General features: G+C 40.0%; 1 protein-coding gene across 1 annotated transcript in view; it reads right to left on the reverse strand.

Moving 5' to 3' along the window:
* The window catches only part of UXS1 (UDP-glucuronate decarboxylase 1), a 101,654-nt gene that overhangs the window by 35,308 nt on the left and 47,539 nt on the right, over positions 1 to 18,807 (reverse strand). The window contains exon 7 of the mRNA XM_039840081.1: positions 15,988 to 16,168. Coding sequence (XP_039696015.1) covers positions 15,988 to 16,168 — 181 coding nt within the window. The remainder of the gene's footprint in view (positions 1 to 15,987; positions 16,169 to 18,807) is intronic.

The following is an 18,807-nucleotide window of genomic DNA, read 5'->3' on the forward strand; positions in this document are numbered from 1 at the left end:
GTTGGAAGACTCACACTTCTTGATTTCAAAACATACTATAAAGAAATAGTAATCAAAACGTAGGCTGGCATAAGGACAAACACATACGCTAATGGAATGGAACAGAGCAGCCATCCCGCCATCCCTAACCTTTTTGGCACCAGGAACTGGTTTCGTGGTTCCACAGACTAGGATAGGAGATGGTTTCAGGGTGATTCAAGTGCATTACATTTACTGTGCACTTTACTTATATTATTATTACATTATAATATGTAATGAATTATACAACTCACTTGAGAGTCATAATTCCCTGACATTGAACAAGGACATGAATCCATAACCTGCACCATCACCTCAGGCCTTCTTCTGCAAAGCTCAATTCAGAAGTGACTTTGTGTGGGAAGCCGTCCCACTGCCCGTGGTCACTCTCCCCGCTGGCTGCCTGTGTGCTAGTTAACAATGACTTTGGTCTGCCTTGTCGACTGCTTTGTACAAGTCATTACTAGGTGCACTCACTGAGCACAAGCAGCAAGCCATTTTCTTCCTTAAGACCTCTGCCCCAGCTTTGCCATCTGCAGGGAGGGCAGCTCCCTCCGTACCTATGAGCACATATAAATGCAGATTCCCGAGCAATTATCTAGGTGGGCCAGAAATCTCTATCTGGAATTGAAATCACATACCCCTAGCTGGTGTTTTGGCCCCAGGCAGTTTGGGAACAGTCCTCAACAGGTTAGCTGAGTGGAGAGATGAGCCACAAATTAGGGCTTTTTTCATCCAAAAGGCTATCTACCTGGTTTGTTGTTTTCTCATCTTTTGACAATTTAGCCAACTCTGCTGCATCCCAATTCACTCACTCAACCTAAAAAGGCTTAGGTATGTCCCATAAAACTATTTTGTGATGTTTATTTAAATAGTGGCATTGATGCATCCTATTTAAGTACCTGAAAACCCTATAAAAATCAATGTTTTCAACAGCCCTTTTTTCTAAAGAGAATGTGTTCTGTCTCTAACACTGACAGAAACTCTAATTCCTGTCCTAAAAAGGACATGGTACCAGAGTCTGCTGACTAATTAATCTGGTAAAGAATTATGACGAGAACAGAGAAGAAACTTTGAAACTGTTACAAGCATAAATAATCAGCAGTGAGAGGTGCTACAAAAATACAAAGTAATATTACTAACAGAGCAATAAAGTCAACCCTCACAGCTCAGGGAAAAAAAGCCCTCAAAACACATCAACTGCATAGTTCAAAGTATACCAAAAATGATCATGGCATTTAAAACTCTAAGTTGAGGGTGGAGAGAGGAAGAAAAAAGGAGAAAGGCTCATTCATTTGCTGGATATTGCTGGATGTGACTGCCAAATAACCCTCCCCCACAACCCTGTTACTTTTACAACGGCCATGTGCTGTAATCACAGCTAGAAAAATAGAAGCCTTAAGAAACGAGCCTAAAAGAGCTCAAATTAATAACCAAGGAAGGGAAACAGTAAAAACTAAATAGTAAAGCAAACTAATGTTTTCTTTTTTCACATAACTTCCTTAAATAGATTCAAAACGGCATTCCCGGCAGAACGCAGGTATGTTATGTTGGGGTGAGGATGGGCAGGGGGTGGGACAGCTGAGGAATGCCCAGGCCTACAATGTGCTCTGAAAACACAACTAGCCTAACCACAAGTGAAATGCCCATAGGTCTTTAAAATGAATTCCACTGTGCCTGAAATCCCCACAAATGATACATTAATATGAAAGAAAAAAAAACAGTTGAAATTGAACTCGAGATAACTCAAAATTATTGTTCAGAATCCATAAAGAAATCAAGCATTCTCTTCTACCAAAGGGGAAGTCCGCATAAAAACCAACTAAACATGTATGTTTCCCTTTGATTTTTTTTTACTAAAGTTCCTAGTGTAGGCTGCATATACCTCCTCCCTGGGCCAAGGCCATACTCGGCTGAACTGATAAGATACTAATTACCAATTAAGGATTTGTAGCCTGGAAGCGAAGACTTTGGAAAAACTAAAAAATAAAACCCAGGGTTGGTTCTTTCCGTGAACGTGCATGATTTAGTATACAGTAAAATCCCATCATAAAGACACTTGCTACACATTTCCCATTTCCCTTTATCCACGGCCCAAGTCAGAGGCCTGGAATAAACACTGCACAAGATGTCACTCTCTGCAGCATGGAATGCATGGCCTAACCCTTGTCCCCCAATACCAATATTTACTGAAAGCGAGATTTTAAAAGATACAGAACTCTTCAAAGTATAAAGACCAAACTTTTCTTGGCACGAAAAAGTAAACGACTGGGATTTCGCCCTGATTTCATATCAAATAATATTGACTTAATGCAAAAGTAAGATTGCAGATGCCAGACATCTGGCTGAGCCCCAGGATTAAAAGTTACGTTATGGGGCACTACCACTTGTTGATTTCCTCCAGGCCAGCAGCCACCCTCCTCTTGTCTCCTTCGCCGTCCCCTAAATCTCTCCCAAGTACTGAGGGGCTCAGTGTGATAATGCCATGGCCAGAAAACATCCACAGTGTCTGAGCCGTAGTGTAGGAACTCCCTGCGGCCCCAAGTTCAACAGAGAGGGCTATCTCTGAGAACTACACCCTGTGCATTTTATTTTATGTTTACATTTGCAGCATAAACCGAAAGTGAGGAATTTCTAAATAATTCAACAACAGTATTCTAATCAGAGCAGCACTCCTCAAATGTCTGCATTAACATGGACCCAGGGTGCTTGGCAAATACTGTTTTGCCCACCTAACTGGTCACTCAGGTTGTCTGGGTGGAGGCCAACCTCACCTATTCTCTCTCTATTGGCAGCCACCCCTGTTGGCCTTGCAAAGGATTTCCACACCGAGTTAAAGGCAGATAACAGAAAGGGCTCCAAGCACTGGTTTCTCCATCTACAAAATGAGGATAGTTGCCTACCTCACGCAAGTACTGAAAGAATTTGTAATCGTACACAGTGATTAGAACAGTGCCTGAAACATAGGAAGTAAGTGTCGAGTGTCAGCTCCTGCCATGTCTCTTCTTTCCTGGACCCCTTCCACTCAGGCACTACAAGTTTCAGGAGCTGGCTGCCATAACACAATGGGCACTTCTGCCTTTTTCTGCCCTCTACAGAAATGCCCATCTCAAGATTCCTGTTTATGCAGATGCTGGACAAGTAAATTGGGACAGCTTTTTAAGGAGGCACTGGCTATATGTATCAGGAACCTGGACATGTATGCTAAGGTAATGATGACAGTGGCTTACGGGTATATACCAGGCAGCTTTCATGAGCAAGTTTATGTGGCCTCACATGGCAACAACCCAAATATCTAACCACACAGGAATAATGACACTATACTATACTCGTAAGATGGAGAAATGCTAATAAAATAACATTGGGGGAAAAAACGTCTCTTGGTAAAGAGATCTGATATATTCACATTAGAATACTAAGCAGTTGCCAAAAATCACCAGGATATAGCAAGCAGAAAAAAAATAAGATGCAGGAATAAAGACTATGTTACTTTCTCTACAATAAGGGAGAATTGTGAATAATTATTTGTATTCACTGGACCACATAAACTACAGATGAAAAGAAAATTGTTAACTAATTTCTTGGGGAGAGTTGAGAACTGGGAAGATGTAAGGTAGAGGCACAAGGAAGACTTCTTACAGTGTATATTTTAAATTAAAAAAAATTTTTTTGAACTATATAACTATATTGAGTATTGAGCATGTTTTTAATTTAATAAAATCACATTTAGAGAAATGATTGGATGTTAACATGAACAAAGTATTTTTGGATAGGAGGATTAAGGATAACTATCTGCTTTTTATACTTCTCCAATTTTTTTTAATGTGTATATATTTCTTTTATTACCTGAGTAGTCTTTTGAAAAGAAAAAAAAATTAAGATTCTATTCCATCTCATTCTTTATCAAATACATAAATTAGGAACCAAATTCTCTCATTTAGTTCAAAATATTTAATTTCTCTTGACATTTCTTCTTTGAACCATTTGTTAGGTTGTTTAAATTTCCAAATACTTTGCGGTTTTCCAGCTATCTCTGTTACTGATTTCAAGTTTCATTCCACCATGGTCTAAAAATATACTTTATGTAATTTCTACTCAATTTTTTCTCTATTAGCAAACTTAAAAGTTTATTAATGGGTATTTTATGGCCCAGAATATTCCACAGGAGCTTGAAAAGAACGTTTTCTGTTGTTGAACTAAGGAGTCTACAGATATCAATTATGTCCAATTGATTAACGGTGTTAAGTTAAAATGCGTCCTCATTTTCTGCCCACTGCATCTGACAGAGGGGTGCTAAAGTCTCAACTAAAACTTCGTCTATTCTTCCTGTTCCGTCAGTTTTTCCTCATGTATCCTGATGCTCTGTCAAGTGCATACACATTCAGGACTGTTTGTTAGTCTTGGAGAACTGACCCTTTTATCGGTATGCAGTGTCGCCCTTTTTCCCTGTTTGTATTCTTTACTCTGAAGTTTATTTGAAATTCATATAGCTACTCCAGCTTTCTTTTCATTAGTACTAATATGGTGTATCTTCCTTTACCCCTTTACTTTCAATCTATCTGTATCTTTATATATAAAGTATGGATTTCTTGTAGAAAACATACAAAGTTGACACTTGAACAATGCAGGGTTAGAGGCACTAACCCCTCACACAGTTGAAAATCCACATGGAACTTCTGACTCCCCACAATCTTAACTAGTGATAGCCTACTACTGACCAGAAGTCTTACGAATAACATGAAGTCAATTAACATGTATTCTGCATGTTCTATGTATTATATACTGTATTCTTAAAATAAAGCTAGAGAAAAACATGTCATTAAGAAAATCATAAGGAAGAGAAAATACATTTACAGTACTTATTGAAAAAAAAAATCCATGTATAAATGAACCCATGTTACCAACTCATGTTGTTCAAGGGTTAACTGTAGTTGGGTCTTGTTTTTTTATAACCACTATGAAAGTCTCTCATTTAAATGGTGTATTTAGACCATTCATATTTAATGTGATTATCAATATACTTGAATAGCTGGCATATTTATAACTATTTTCTATGAATTTCCCTTGTTCCTTGTCTTCCACTTTCTGCTCATTTTAACTGAGCATTGTAGATGATCGCATTCTTTCTCCTCTTTCGGAAAATCAACGATTCCTTCTTTAGCTATTCTTTACCCTAATAATTTCTGTATTTTTCAATTACAGTTGATATACAATATTGTTTCAAATGTACAAGTGATTAGACATTTATATAACTTAAAAAGTGATCAATCCCTATAAATCTATTACCCACCTGACACCATACAGTTACTACAAATATTACTAACAACATTCCTTATGCTATAATTTATAATCCCATGACTATTTTGTAACTACCAATTTGTACTTCTTAATCCCTTCTCTTTTTCACCCGTCTCCCCAAGCCTCCTCCCATCTGGCAAACATCAATATGTTCTATGTATCTATGACTTTGTTTCTGATTTTGTTTGTTCATTTTTAGATTACACATATAAGTGAAATCATATGGCATTTGTCTTTCTCTGACTTACTCCAATTGGCACAATACCATCTAGGTCCATCTATATTGTTGCAGATGGCAAGATTTCACTCATTTCTATCGTTGAGTAATAGTTCATTGAATGTACGTACTTCTTTAACCATTCATCTATTGATGGACACCCAGGTTACCCCCATATCTGGGCTCCTGTAAATAAAGCTGCAATGAACATATGGATTCACACGCACCTTAGAAGTAGTGTTTTGGGTTTCATCATATCAATACCCAAAAGTAAAATCACTGGGTCCTTCTTTGTTTCTTGTTATAACCTTTGTTTTAAAGTCTATTTTGTCTGGTACAAGTATCGTCGACCAAACATTTTGTTTCCACTTTATTTTATTTTATTTTGTTTTAATTTTAATTGCTTATTGGGGTAACACTGGTTAATACAATTATATAATTTTCAGATGTACATTATCACTTGACATCTGTATATTCTATTGTTTACCATCCAAAGTCCAGTTTCCTTCAGCTACCAAATATTTGATCCCCTTTACCCACTTCGCCCTCCCCCTAAACCCTATATTTATTTTGTTTCCATTTAAACAATATATCTTTTTCCATCCCTTTACTTTCAGTCTGTATCTTTCGATCTGAAGAGTCTCTTGTAGGCAGCACATGTAAGGGGCTTATTTTCTTATCCATTCATCCACCCTACATCTTTTGATTGGAGCATTTAATACATTCACATTTAAATTATTGATAAAGTAATTACTGTATTTATTGCCATTTTATTATTCATATTTTTGGCCTTTTTATTCCTTCTTAAAAAATCCCTTTAACATTTCTTGTAATACTAGTTTAGTGGTGATGAACTCCTTTAGCATTTTTGTCTGGGAAGCTCTTTCTCTCTCCTTCAATTCTAAACAATCGCTTTGCTGGGTAGAGTAATCCTGGTTGGAGGTCCTTGGTTTTCATCACTTTGAATGTTTCCTGCCAATCCCTTCTGGCCTGCAAAGTTTCTGTTGAGGAATCAGCTCAGTCTTATGGGAGCTCTCCTATAAGTAACTCATTGGTTTTCTCTTGCTGCTTTTAAGACTCTTTGCCTTGAACCTTCAGCATTTTAATTATGATGTGCCTTGGTGTGGGCCTCTTTGGGTTCATTTTGCTTGGGACTGTGCTTTCTGGTCTTGTATGTCTATTTCCTTCACCAGGTTAGGAAAGTTTTGTCATTATTTCTTCAAATAGGTTTTCAATTACTTGCTCTCTTCTCCTTTTGGTACTCTTATGATGTAAATGTTGGTATGCTTGATGCTGTCCCAGAGGTCCCTTAAACTGTCATTTTTTTTTTTTCCTTGGATTCTTTTTTCTTATTGTTGTGACTGGGTGTTTTCTACTACCTATCTTCCAAATCGCTGATTCGATCCTCTGCTTCATCTAATCTACTGTTGATTCTATGTATTCCTCATTTCTGACTGATTCTTTGTTTTCTATATCCATTTTTGTTTCCTATCTCTTTGTTGAGTTTTCATGGAGAGCATCCTTATAACCAGTGTTTTGAACTCTGAATCTGGGAGATTGCTTATCTCCATTTTGTTATTTTCTGGAGCTTTGTTCTGTTCTTTTAAATGGGACATGTTTGTCTCCCCATTTTGGCTGCCTCTCTGTGTTTGTTTCTATATAAAACATAGAGCTTCTATGTCTCCTGGTCTTTGTAGAGTGGCCTTATGTAGTATGTGTCCTGTGGGGCCCAGTGGCATAATTTCCCTGGTCACCTGAGCCAGGTACTGCAGGTATGTCCCTTTTGTGGGTTCTGTGTGCCCTCTTGTTATGGTTGAGCCTTGGAGGCTGGTTACACGTCAGTGGGAGGGACTGACTCTCAGGGTGACTGGTTGTAAGTACTGGCTGGTGACTACAGTGTTGTGCAGAACCTGACTTTAGGGAGCAGGGTTTGCTTTATTAGGGCTCTGATGCCTGCCCAGTTTGCCCTCTGAGTATGCCATCAACAGAGGCAGTGGGTGGCGCTATAGTGTAGTCTGAAGCCAGCTACCAGGTATGTCAGCTCTGGAGCCTCTTGGGAGGGACCCCACCACAGGCCAAGTTCAGCCACCACCTGTGCCCAACACCTGTGCCCAACCCGGGTCAACCTGGCATAAGCCACAAGGTGATCTCCAGATGGCTGCCAGCCATGCTGGGAGTGGTGGTGCCTAGAAGAGGCTAAGCTGTGATATAAGGCCGGCTACCACCAATGCCAGGCTTGGGGCTGCTCAGCAAAAGGTATGGGGCACACTGAAGCCAGATGCTGCTCGTTTGGGGTTTGTGAACCTTTGAGAGGCTTTAGGAAAGTCTGTAGTATGAGCCAAGACAGGCCGTTTGTATGGAAAAGCCACTAGAAGTGACTTGGATGGGTCTGACAGTTGGGTGAGGTGGGGTCTCAGGTAACCCCCAAGGCAGGGCAAATGGTGTCAGCCAGGTTGATGGAGACTCAGATATGGCATCTACCTGTGTCTGCATGCTGGGAGTGGAAAGGGCTCAACGAAGGATCAATGGCTTTTGCCAGTACTCTGTCCACTCTGGGAGAAAGCTGCCCCTTTGGCTCTAGCTCTGAAGCCAGATAGTTTAGTTCCTCCTAGTATGTCTCTGGGGCCTTTCAAATTGGCGCCTCAGCACTGGAGCTCAGAATGAGTCTGTCAGCAAGTAAGTCTATGCACAGGCCCTTCAAGTGGAATGTCTGGGACTCCAGCTGCCCTCCGTCTCATTCAGTCACAATCTCCACTAGTTTATAGCCAGTTGTGGGGACTTCTCTTCTCGGCCTTAGAACCTTAGAGCCTGGTGTGGGGCTGGGTCTCCTTGTTCCTCAGAGATTTTTAACTGCCACATGTGGACCAGCCTGTTGAGTCTCCACCCCTCCTAAAAGTCTCTAGGCTTCTTCTGTATCTGCTTAGTTACAGGACTTCTGTTCAGCTGGATGTCAGGTGATTCTCACTGATGGTTGTTCTGTAGATGAGTTGTAATTTTGATGCGGTCGTAAAAGAACGCAAACACAGCATTCACCTACTTTGCCATCTTGACCAGAACTCTACAATATCAATTATTTAAAAGAAATTTTTTTAGTAGTTGTCCTAGGATTTACAGTTCAACTAGTTTATATCTACTTTCAAATGACACTATGCTGCTTCACAGGTAGTGGGTAACTTACATAACAGAGTATCCCATTCTTCCTCTTGTCTCTTATAACACTGTTGTCATTTATTTATTGTTGCTCTTATTATTTTGGACAAACTATCATGTTAGATCAATTAGCAATGACCATGCCTCGGATAAACCTCATTGGCTACGATACTGCCACTGTGAAAAACTGTTATCTGTTAGATAAATTAAAGATAAGAAAAATAAAAGTTTTTACAACAAGAGAAAAATTCTGTGATGTCCTAAATTAAATTACAGCAGGCCAGAGGATGGGTGGAAGAGACAAGAAGAGATAATCATTTAATAGCCCTAGGCCGAAATGGTCCTATTTCAGAGATTATCTAGAAAGACAAACTGACCAATCAGATGTCACCGTATCTTGCTTACCCATGAACGTGCTGGACTGTTGCCTACAACCAATCCAGAAGCAGCAAATACCTCTTTCTTACGGGCAATTCACCTATCACAGCACTTTCTCCACTTCATCTTCTCCTGCCCCTTTATTCTACAGCCAATGAAAAAATCTTTCAAAACAACTTAATATCTTTCTTCTCCAAACTCATTGTACAAAACAGCCATATCAACCTGAAGATGACAGACGTGTCTTTTCCATCTAACATTGCTGCTGCTGGTTTAAACTGTGTGCCCTAGGACCTGGTCCTCTGGCTAGCATATGGCTCAATAAACCCTTCCTTTCAGGATAACTTTTGTCCTTGAAAGGTTTCTGTTTAACATTTACCATCACTTATTCCTTCACTAACATTCTTTCTTTCTTTATGTAAATCCAAGTTTCTGACCTGTATTATTTTCCTACTCTCTAAAGAACTTTTAACACTTCTTATAAGGTCTACTAGGGACAAATTCCCTCAACTTTTGTTTGTCTGAGAAAAATCTTTATTTCTCCTTCACTTCTGAAGGATTTCACTGGATAAAAAATTCTAGGTTGGTGGGTTTTTTTCTTTCAACTCCTTAAATACTTCGTTCTACATTGTTTTTATTTGCATGTTTTCTAAGGAGTCTGATGTAACCTTTATCCTATTTTTTTATAGATAAAGTGTTTTCCCTCTCAGCTTCTTTTAAGATTTTGTTTATCTTTAATTTTCCAGTTTGAATATGACATGCCTTAGTGTAGGTTTGGGGAGTATTTATCCTGTTTGGTGTTCTCTGAGATTCCTTGATCCGTGGTTTGGTGCTTGTCATTAATTTCAGAAAATTCTCAGCCATTATCATTTTACATATTCTATTCCATTCTTTTTTCCCCTGGTATTCTCATTATTGCGTATGCTACACTTTTCGTAACCATCCCAGTTTTTGGATATTGTTTTTTCTTCTTTTCTCTTTTTCAGTTGGCAAGTTTCTGACCTATCTTCAAGCTCACTGACCCTTTCCTCAGTTTTGTCCAATTTACTGATAAGCTTATCAAAGGCATTCTTCATTTTTGTTGTGATTTTTATTTCAGGAATTTCCTTTTAATTCTTCCTTAGTTACCATCTCTCTGCTTTCATTACCCATTTTTTCTTGCATGTAGCACCCTCCCCCTTTTTTTTCATTACAGTCTTTAACGATCAGTTATTTTAAATTGCTGGTCTGGTAATTCCAAAATTTCGGTCATATCTGTCTTAGTTCTGATGTTTGCATTCTCTTTAGACTGTGTTCCCTGTCTTTTAGCATCTTGTAATTTTTTATTGAAAGGCAGAAATGATATTATCAGGTAAAAGAAACAGATAAAGAGGGTTTTAACGTGAGGTTTATATTTATCTAGCTAGGGGTAACTGTTTACTATCTGCTGTGTCAAAAGGTAAAACTTTCTCTAGTGTTCTTGTTTTTGTCTCCCCTGTTGTCTTAGGGTTTCTGTAGAGACTCCTTCTTGACTAGGGCTTGAGTCTTAGAGTTCTTTCCGTTGGAACTGTTGTTATGCTAGATTTTTACTAATGTGGCGTTAAGTGTTGGGGGAGGAGAGGATGCGTTCTGCAGTCCTTTGATTAGGTTTCAGTGGGTCAGTGAACCTGGGTTCTGAATTTCCCGTCCCCCCTTCAGATTCCCCTAAGGGCGGGCCTTTGGTAGGGAGAAGAGAATGCTCTGGGTTCATTTCAAATCAGGGTTCATTTCAAAACGATTGCTTTTCCCCTCCCACTATTGGAACTGCAGAGATTTTCCTCTGATCTTCACTGAGAGCCTAGAGGGGCTCCTGGAGTGTGCCCCCTACTCCTCAAAATCTGTGACTCTGGAGATTTCAAGTCTCAAGACTGTCCACACTCAGCCTCTAGCTATTGGTCAATTCTCTACAAAATGTTCCTACCAGGCTGCTTGTAAACTGTGATTTACAATTGTGATTCTATTTTCACCTGTGTCTCTAGTTTTCGGGTTGCAATTTGCCCTGTGACCCTAATTCGCTAATGAAGCTAAAATAAGTTGCTGAATTTCAGTTTGTTCACCTTTTCTTGCTCTGAGTACAGGAGCGCTGCTCTCCTAGCAACTCATATGCTGGACCAGACACCTAAAGGCCATAGTCCCACTGTTAACTCCTTCCTCTCTCTCACACTTTACCCACCGTGTGGACTTCCTGCTGAATGGGTACTTCTGTCTCCCTTCAGCAGTGCTGGATCACTTCTGGAAAGCCCTCTGCAGTCACTGTTCGATGTTCTCCATGTCCCCATCCTCACTTCCAAGAGCACAGGTCTCCTTCCTTACATACCCTCTCTTCTTCACAGAGCACCTGATGGTCGGGCTCACTCCTCAGTCCTCCAGGTGGGAACAAGGAGGTAACTCAACACTGCAGCCCCATTTTCACCATCTTGATGGCCTAGCATATCCCTCACAAAACCCAAACACACTCTGCTACCCTGGACCTGGCTTCTCAGAAAACTTCGCAGTATCCTGAATAGATAGGTTGGAAGGAAAAATAACTTTACTCCTTCCAGAGCTAAATATTTTGCAGGGTAGATTCAACACTGGAAACTGAAATACCTGGGTTGGTAAAATCCAGTTTTAAAATCCATTTTAAAACTCTATAAAGTCAGATTAAGTCATTTCAATTTCAAAGCAACAATATTCTTTCTCTACAATCTAACCCACACAATGCAGAGACCCCTGTCATAACCCCTTTGACAACAGCACCTCTTTATCATTTTTATAATTCATTACCACATGGCTGTCCCTGAATTCTATAGTACCCCATCTCGATCGTGACCCTAACAACTGCAACCGCATTCTTCTTTTCCAGTCCTATCAGCACATTCTTAGTCCAAAGTTGATTTCCCACTAGGAATGTGAAATTAGAATAAAACTGCTCATGTCTTTGTTTCTGATACATAACGATTAGACTCTGAAAATAATAGAAGGGAATCTGTGCTGAGGAAAATTTAATGAAATTCAGCTATGAGATGCTGCCAAATTAAGTGATACCATTACCTCAATAGAATCCAAACAACGTGCCATCCCATAGCAAAACGAATGAACAAAAATAAATTCCACGAAATACTTTTCAAAGCTGAAGCACATTTCTGCTATGGTGTAAGATATCGGATCAACTAAAGTTTCCTTTATTAGGAAAAGGGTCCTAAAAATAGTTACGTATTAACTGTTGGGTTACAGAATCTGTTATACACTCTTACCACGCAGAGGAGGAAAATAATTTCTCACATCAACAGGGCACACTAACTTGTTCATTGTTGCTAAAAATCTCAACTTCATACTACACCAAATGGTACTCCCACCTAAATGAGCACAGGCTGAAAAATTCAATCAGAGGAACAACTAAAGTGTAAGTGAAATATGACAGGCACTAGACATACGAGGCAACAACAGTCAAGGGGGCCTTAAATTATGTCATCCTTTGTGTGATAACACAACACTGAGGAAAGGGGAGGGGCACATGAAACTAAGTTCATCTGGTTAAAGTCATTTTGTCTGATGTAAGGGGGAAAGGATGGATTATTGCCTTTGAAAAGCAAAACTGCACCCACACAGAGGATTAAATGATACACTTCTTCACATAAGGAGTTCAGAGTCGTGTGGGCATTGTGGGGCAGAAAGAGTGAAGAAGTGAGGGAACAGAATCGGGTGGGGGGGATTATCAAGAGCATGAAAGAACTCGATGCTAAGATTGAGAAAGCGAAAAAAAAAAAAACAGGCCTTAAACTATCTAGGTGAAAAAATGTCTTATGCTCTCCCACCTTAGTGCTATTTGAGGGAATTGACTGTGAGCATAAGACTAAAAGTGTTAAGCATGTCTGTGTGCCTCCATTCAGTGTGGGCGTGTGTGTTTGTGTGTCTCCTCTACACAGAATCTATGATCAGAAGCAGCAGAAACGGCCTAGAGCAGCTCTGGTGTCAGAGCTCATAGCCAAAGCACATGATTTACTTGCCAACGTATCATTTTTACTAAGTTTTGTTTCTTGGTAGTACTGAAATTATTTGACAAATGTTTATTGCCATGTGCAAAAAATGGGGAAAGAGTAGTAACAATAGCTATTATTAAAGGAGCACTTACTGTAGGCCAGCCTCTGGGCTAAGGCCCCTGTGGTAGGTTTTTATTGCTGCCCTAACAAAGTTAGAGGCTTAAAAAATATCTATTTATGATCTCAGAAGTGTGAAGGTCAGAAGTCTGGGCATAGTGTGGCTCAGATGGTTCTCTGCCCTGACTCTTATAGGCTGAAATCAAGGTATCAGCAAGACTGTGTTCCTGTCATCAGAGGATGATTCACGTTGCTGGCAAGATTCAGTTTCACGAGGCTGCAGCACAAGGTCCCGTCTTCTTGCTAGCTGTCAGCCAGGACCTCATGGAGGCTGCCTGCATGCTCTGGCTCAGGGCCCTCTTCAAAGCTGGCAGTGGGGGGTCATGTCCTTCTCACATGTAAATCTGACTTCCCATGGCCTGTCTCTTCAAGGCATCTCTTCCACTAAATCTCCCTGACTAGCCCTTCCATCTTTCTATGCTGCTTCTAAGGGCTCATGTGAATGATCATGTGGGGCCCACCCAGACCATCCGGGGTAATCACCTTATCTTAAGCCAGTTGATTCACAACCTTAATTATTCAGCACAGTTCTTTCACAGCAGGAGCTAGATTTGTCTTTGGCTGAAAAACTGGGAGGGAGCATACTGGGGGGGACACCTTTGGAATTGTGTCTACAAGAGCACTGTCACATGCATTACCTCAGTTAACCCTCATGGCAAGCCCATGATCAAGTCCAAGTAGAAAGTGAGACAATTTGTCTATTATCTACATCATTTGTTTCGTTTCACAAAAACTACAGCCTAACCTTTGGTTTGTAACTGTCTTGAGACAATTATAAAATGCACAGGAAAAAAAAATGGCAAAGACGAAAAAACAGATGAGATTATATAACAATTACAAAATGTCAATGAAATTAAAAGGCAAATGTCCGGGTGAGAGGGGCAGTGCTAAATATATGCCAAGTGATTAACATCCCTATTATGAAAAACTCATACTAAGAGCAAATTTTAAAAAGGTAAAAGAAACTATTTAGATTTCTTTTGAGAATTCACGTTAGAAAGTTTAACCTTTTTAGTAATGTATGTTGAACTACGGGTTTTCTATCAAATTAACAAAATATTTCTGTTAGTAGTTTAAGATAATGCTTAATGCTACTAATGTATTAGTGAAACAGATACCACCAAACGATGAAGGAGGCAGATTATTATTTGACACAATTCATATTTGGACTCTTTATTAAGAGGAAATAAAATTCAGAGATATTCGTAATCGAACACTGGAAAACTTTAAATAAGGGTAATATTAAATAAACCACGGTATATCCATATAATAACATTGCTGAGCAATGACACTGGCTCTTCAGGATACATTTTATCAACATGGGAAAATGTTCGAGATTTGCCAATGGGAAGGGCAGTGCGTTACTATCCATGCAGCAGGAAGGCAAGTGATTACAAGCTCTGGAGCCAACGACCTGAGGCTGAATTCTGGCTCCGCTGCTTAGGGGCCCTGTAACTTTGGGCAGGCCACAGCCCGATTCCAGTTTTCCACATAAACGTAAGTGGGATGATGCCACTTACCTCTCGGGGCTATGGTCAGATTTAAATGAGACAGATGTGAAGTTTCTATGACCCTAAGAGGCCTGCTAATCAAGCGCCCGGTGGCAGTTCTCATCAGCACACCTTACCAGGAGTCCCCAATCCCCGGGTGGACCGGTACCGGTCCGTGGCCTATTAGGAACCGAGCCGCACAGCAGGAGGTGAGTGGTGAGCCAGTGAGCAAGCTTCATCTGTATTTGCAGCTGCTCCCCAGCACTGGCATCACCGCCTCAGCTCCACCTCAGATCATCAAACATTAGATTCTCATAGAAGCACTGGTCCCTGGTGCCAGAAAGGTTGGGGACTGCTGCTTTAGACAGTCTCTGAAAAGTCGACTTAAGGGCCCTAAATTAGTTTCCTAAAGTACCGCAAGCTAGGTGAACTTAAACAACAGAAATTTATTCTCCCAGTTCTAGAAATCAAAGGTTTGAAAACAAGGGGCTGGTCAGGCGACATCGCCCTCCCCGGGCTCCGGGTTATGGCCCCCCTCACCCCTCGGGCGTTCTTGGACACAGGGATGCACAGCTCCAGTCTCTGCCTCTGTCTGCACGTGGCTTCTCCACTTATCCCCATGTGCTCGTGTTTTCTCCATCCCATCTCTTATAAGGACACTTGCTGTGCTGTGGGAATTAGTGCTCACCCAGGTAATCTAAGTCAATCTCATCTCGAGATACTGAATTTAATTACATCTACAAAGACCATTTTTTCACATAAGGTCACATTCATAGGTTCTGGGGGTTAAGATGTGAACATATCTTTTTGGAGGCCATAATCCAAACCACTTTGGTTCCCAAACCGTAATTCCTTTAAAGTGGCAAAGTCACTAGAAGGATTTAAACTCTCATATGTGGTATTTCATGATCAATTCCACATCCTGTATCAGCTACATTTCTACAGGAAGCTCAAAGTAATTTCATTTGCAGTGGGGGAGCACAGATCAGACTTGTTAGGCAATAGGGACGGCTGTGAACTACACAAGCCCTGCTTCAACAGACCATGAAGCTCAAAACCAGGGGTGCCCTATAACAGCAAAGTCAGACACTCACACTGTCATAACCATTCTTTATCAGAGAAATCAGGACAGTGCTCTGTACACGGGAAAACCATTTTAAGAACAAGACATGACATGAACTGAATGTGGCCAAGTCACAGAACTTACCCTTGGGGGCTGGCCGCTCTGGGGAACCCACTCGCCAGGCTCCAAGTGATGGGAGCATTCAGCATCACTCACCTTCAATGTAGAGAGGCTCCACCACATCGTGGTTAATCAGCTCGAAGTTCTCATGGCCAATCCAGTGCTCCACATTTCTCTTCCTACCCGTGAAGAAGTTGTCCACCACAGTCACCTCGTGGCCATCCATCATGAGTTTGTCGGTGAGATGGGAACCCACGAACCCTGCTCCTCCAGTTATCTGCATCAGGATGGTGTGTAAAATATCCCCAGAGAAAGGACAAGAGAACATGGGGACAATCAATTTAAGACGTATTTCTGGAGTGGCCACAACTTAAAACTTGGGTCTGGGGGAAAGGAAGGAAGATGGCAAAGGCTCTGGAGCAGCAAATTTATAAGCAACTGATGCTGTTTGCCCTGAATGATTAAGTTTCACTGTTTGGTTAATGTCAGAGCAGGAATGAGAACACCATGCACTGCTACCTACCCAGCCAAACAGTGTGAAATGATGCAGCTATGAGGGGCCGATGAGGGACAGGAGTTTAGCAATAATGTGTTCTAAAACTTAACTACAATAAATGTGGAAAGTTATTTATGTTTGAAAAAGATTTTTTTAATAAAAAGAATTTATTCAAATTAAGTACTGTAATTGGAGGGAGTTGATAAAGCCTATTTCATTTTTGGGATGTAGGAGTAAAAAAATAAACTAAAAAAAAAAAAACAGACATGTGATGTGAAACTATCCTCCATCTTGTTCTGTTCTCTACTCTACTTTCTCCTCCATCAAAACTGGCATTCACTTCATCATCCTTCTTCTAAACTAAAAGAACTAACAGTAGGAAAAACACCAATTCTTTGTGCCTCAAATAAAAAGCACATAAACCCCTAGGTCTATGATTTTAAAACATTAATTTGCCATGAAGTCCTCTGTTCAAATAAAATCTCACATGCAATTTCAGTGTTTATCACGGTGAGAGTAAAGCTGCCCTGGGTGAATAAGGCAGATTTGGGAGAGCAGGAGGGTGAGTGCTGCCTTAAGAAGAACCGTTTGTCAACCACCAACTAGGAACTTACATATGCTCGATGGAAATACAAATATGGTTTAGAACGTGAATGACTTGAAGTCTTGAGGCTCAAGAGCTTTCAATCACTGTAAGCACTTTTCAGTAAGAGCACTGTTTTCTAAATACTCGCTGTTTGGAGGTGACACCCAGAGGAACTTGAGTTTTTGATCAAGATCCCCAGTTCACTAAAAATGATATCTAAGCTCAGTCTTCTTACTTCCATATTCCCTCCATTACCTGTCGATTCGTCTGGTTTGTGTTTTACAGTCTACTCATAAAGCTGAACAATGATTTGAAAAAAGAATTTTCTGGAAAGGTAACTGAATTTCAAATGTGGCTTACCAGTAGGGTTTATTAGCTCATGGGGTGAGATTTCATTTTACTTTAGCTTCATTTTATTGCACTTTCTAATGCTTTCCACAGTTTTTAAATAAGAAAAATTATATCTTTTCAAAGGAAATTTCATCCTTCCTAATGTAATTCTATATTGCAACTGTTCCTTAAAATAAGATGTCTGCGGCACTCTAACTTCATCTCAGCACCTAAAATAACTGAGTGACGGCTCAGAGCCAGCAGAAATGCAGTGTATTAAATTATACACGAACACTTCCAATAGGGGTAACATAGAATTGCTGGAAGCACCTTAGCTTTGCTTAAAATGGATCTGAATTGCTTTTGTTGAACAGTGCCTTTCTATCTAAAATACTGAAAGATTTATGTAACATAGCTGGATGGTTATAAAATGGTTTGCCTGATGAATTTCAGTCTATTAGACAAGCATTTCAAACAGAAACGAAACCGGTGGATGCTTACCACTTATGAAGCGTCCTCAGGAAAACTAATCACCAAACCAGGCATACCCTCTGAATAACAAGGAGTTAATAGCCAAAATATCGTAGGAAGAAAACATATCAGACCTCTTACAGTGAGATAGAGTAGACCTTCCAGTTTTGCATGGCTCTGCCGTTTGTGAGCTCATTTCAGTGTGCTTGTACTTCCTGCTCTTGTGGGAACTAACAGGCAGCTAAAGTGGTACAGTTTAAGGTCAGCATTAACTCATTCTGCTTAGCAAATCAGCAAAAAGAATGTCTTTCAAACAAACCTCTTTGTGCTAAGGCTTCAATAACTACTGAAAAGGCTTTTTAAGTGTTAGCAACAATACGCCACATTTGGACACCAAAATGACTCTGAAATGTGGGCTTAATCTGTGAGATGGCAGATGAGTGAAAAACACTAAGTCTATTGATTGTGGTTATGTGCAAAGTGAAATAAATTCGATAATACTAAGCAGTAGCAGGAAGATCATCCCACATAGAAATAACAAGGACCCCTGTAAGACTGCAGGGTCATGCGGCAGTGGAAGTCATCGGATTTTCTGATCACGCAAACACGTGACAGAAGATTAGAAAAATTAACTTGTTCTGCTGCTAAAGACATCGATAGATTTCTCAATTCATACTTAAATGCATACAGATTTTTGATGTGATTATGGGTATACAAGTAGAACAGACTTTAGAGTCTGTTCAAGGTGAGATTTATGTTAAACCATCTAAAAAGGCAAGAGATCTATAGTTTATAAAAGTCAATGGAAATTATGTAGGGAAAACAGTTTAATACTGATTCAAGAGTATTACTTTGGTGTTTGGGATATACACTCCTACATGATGGACAGAAGAACAAAAAACCTTGTATCCTAACCATTTATAGATCAAGAGCACAGATAAGAAATTTTTACAGAATGGCAGTGTGAAGTGCTCCGTAGACCTGATCCCCAGCAAAATAACCATTACTGGTGAAAATTAATTTAAATACAAAA

The sequence above is a fragment of the Pteropus medius genome, unplaced genomic scaffold (assembly GCF_902729225.1).
Source record: "Pteropus medius unplaced genomic scaffold, Ma_sr-lr_union100, whole genome shotgun sequence".
NCBI classification, from domain to species: domain Eukaryota; kingdom Metazoa; phylum Chordata; class Mammalia; order Chiroptera; family Pteropodidae; genus Pteropus; species Pteropus medius.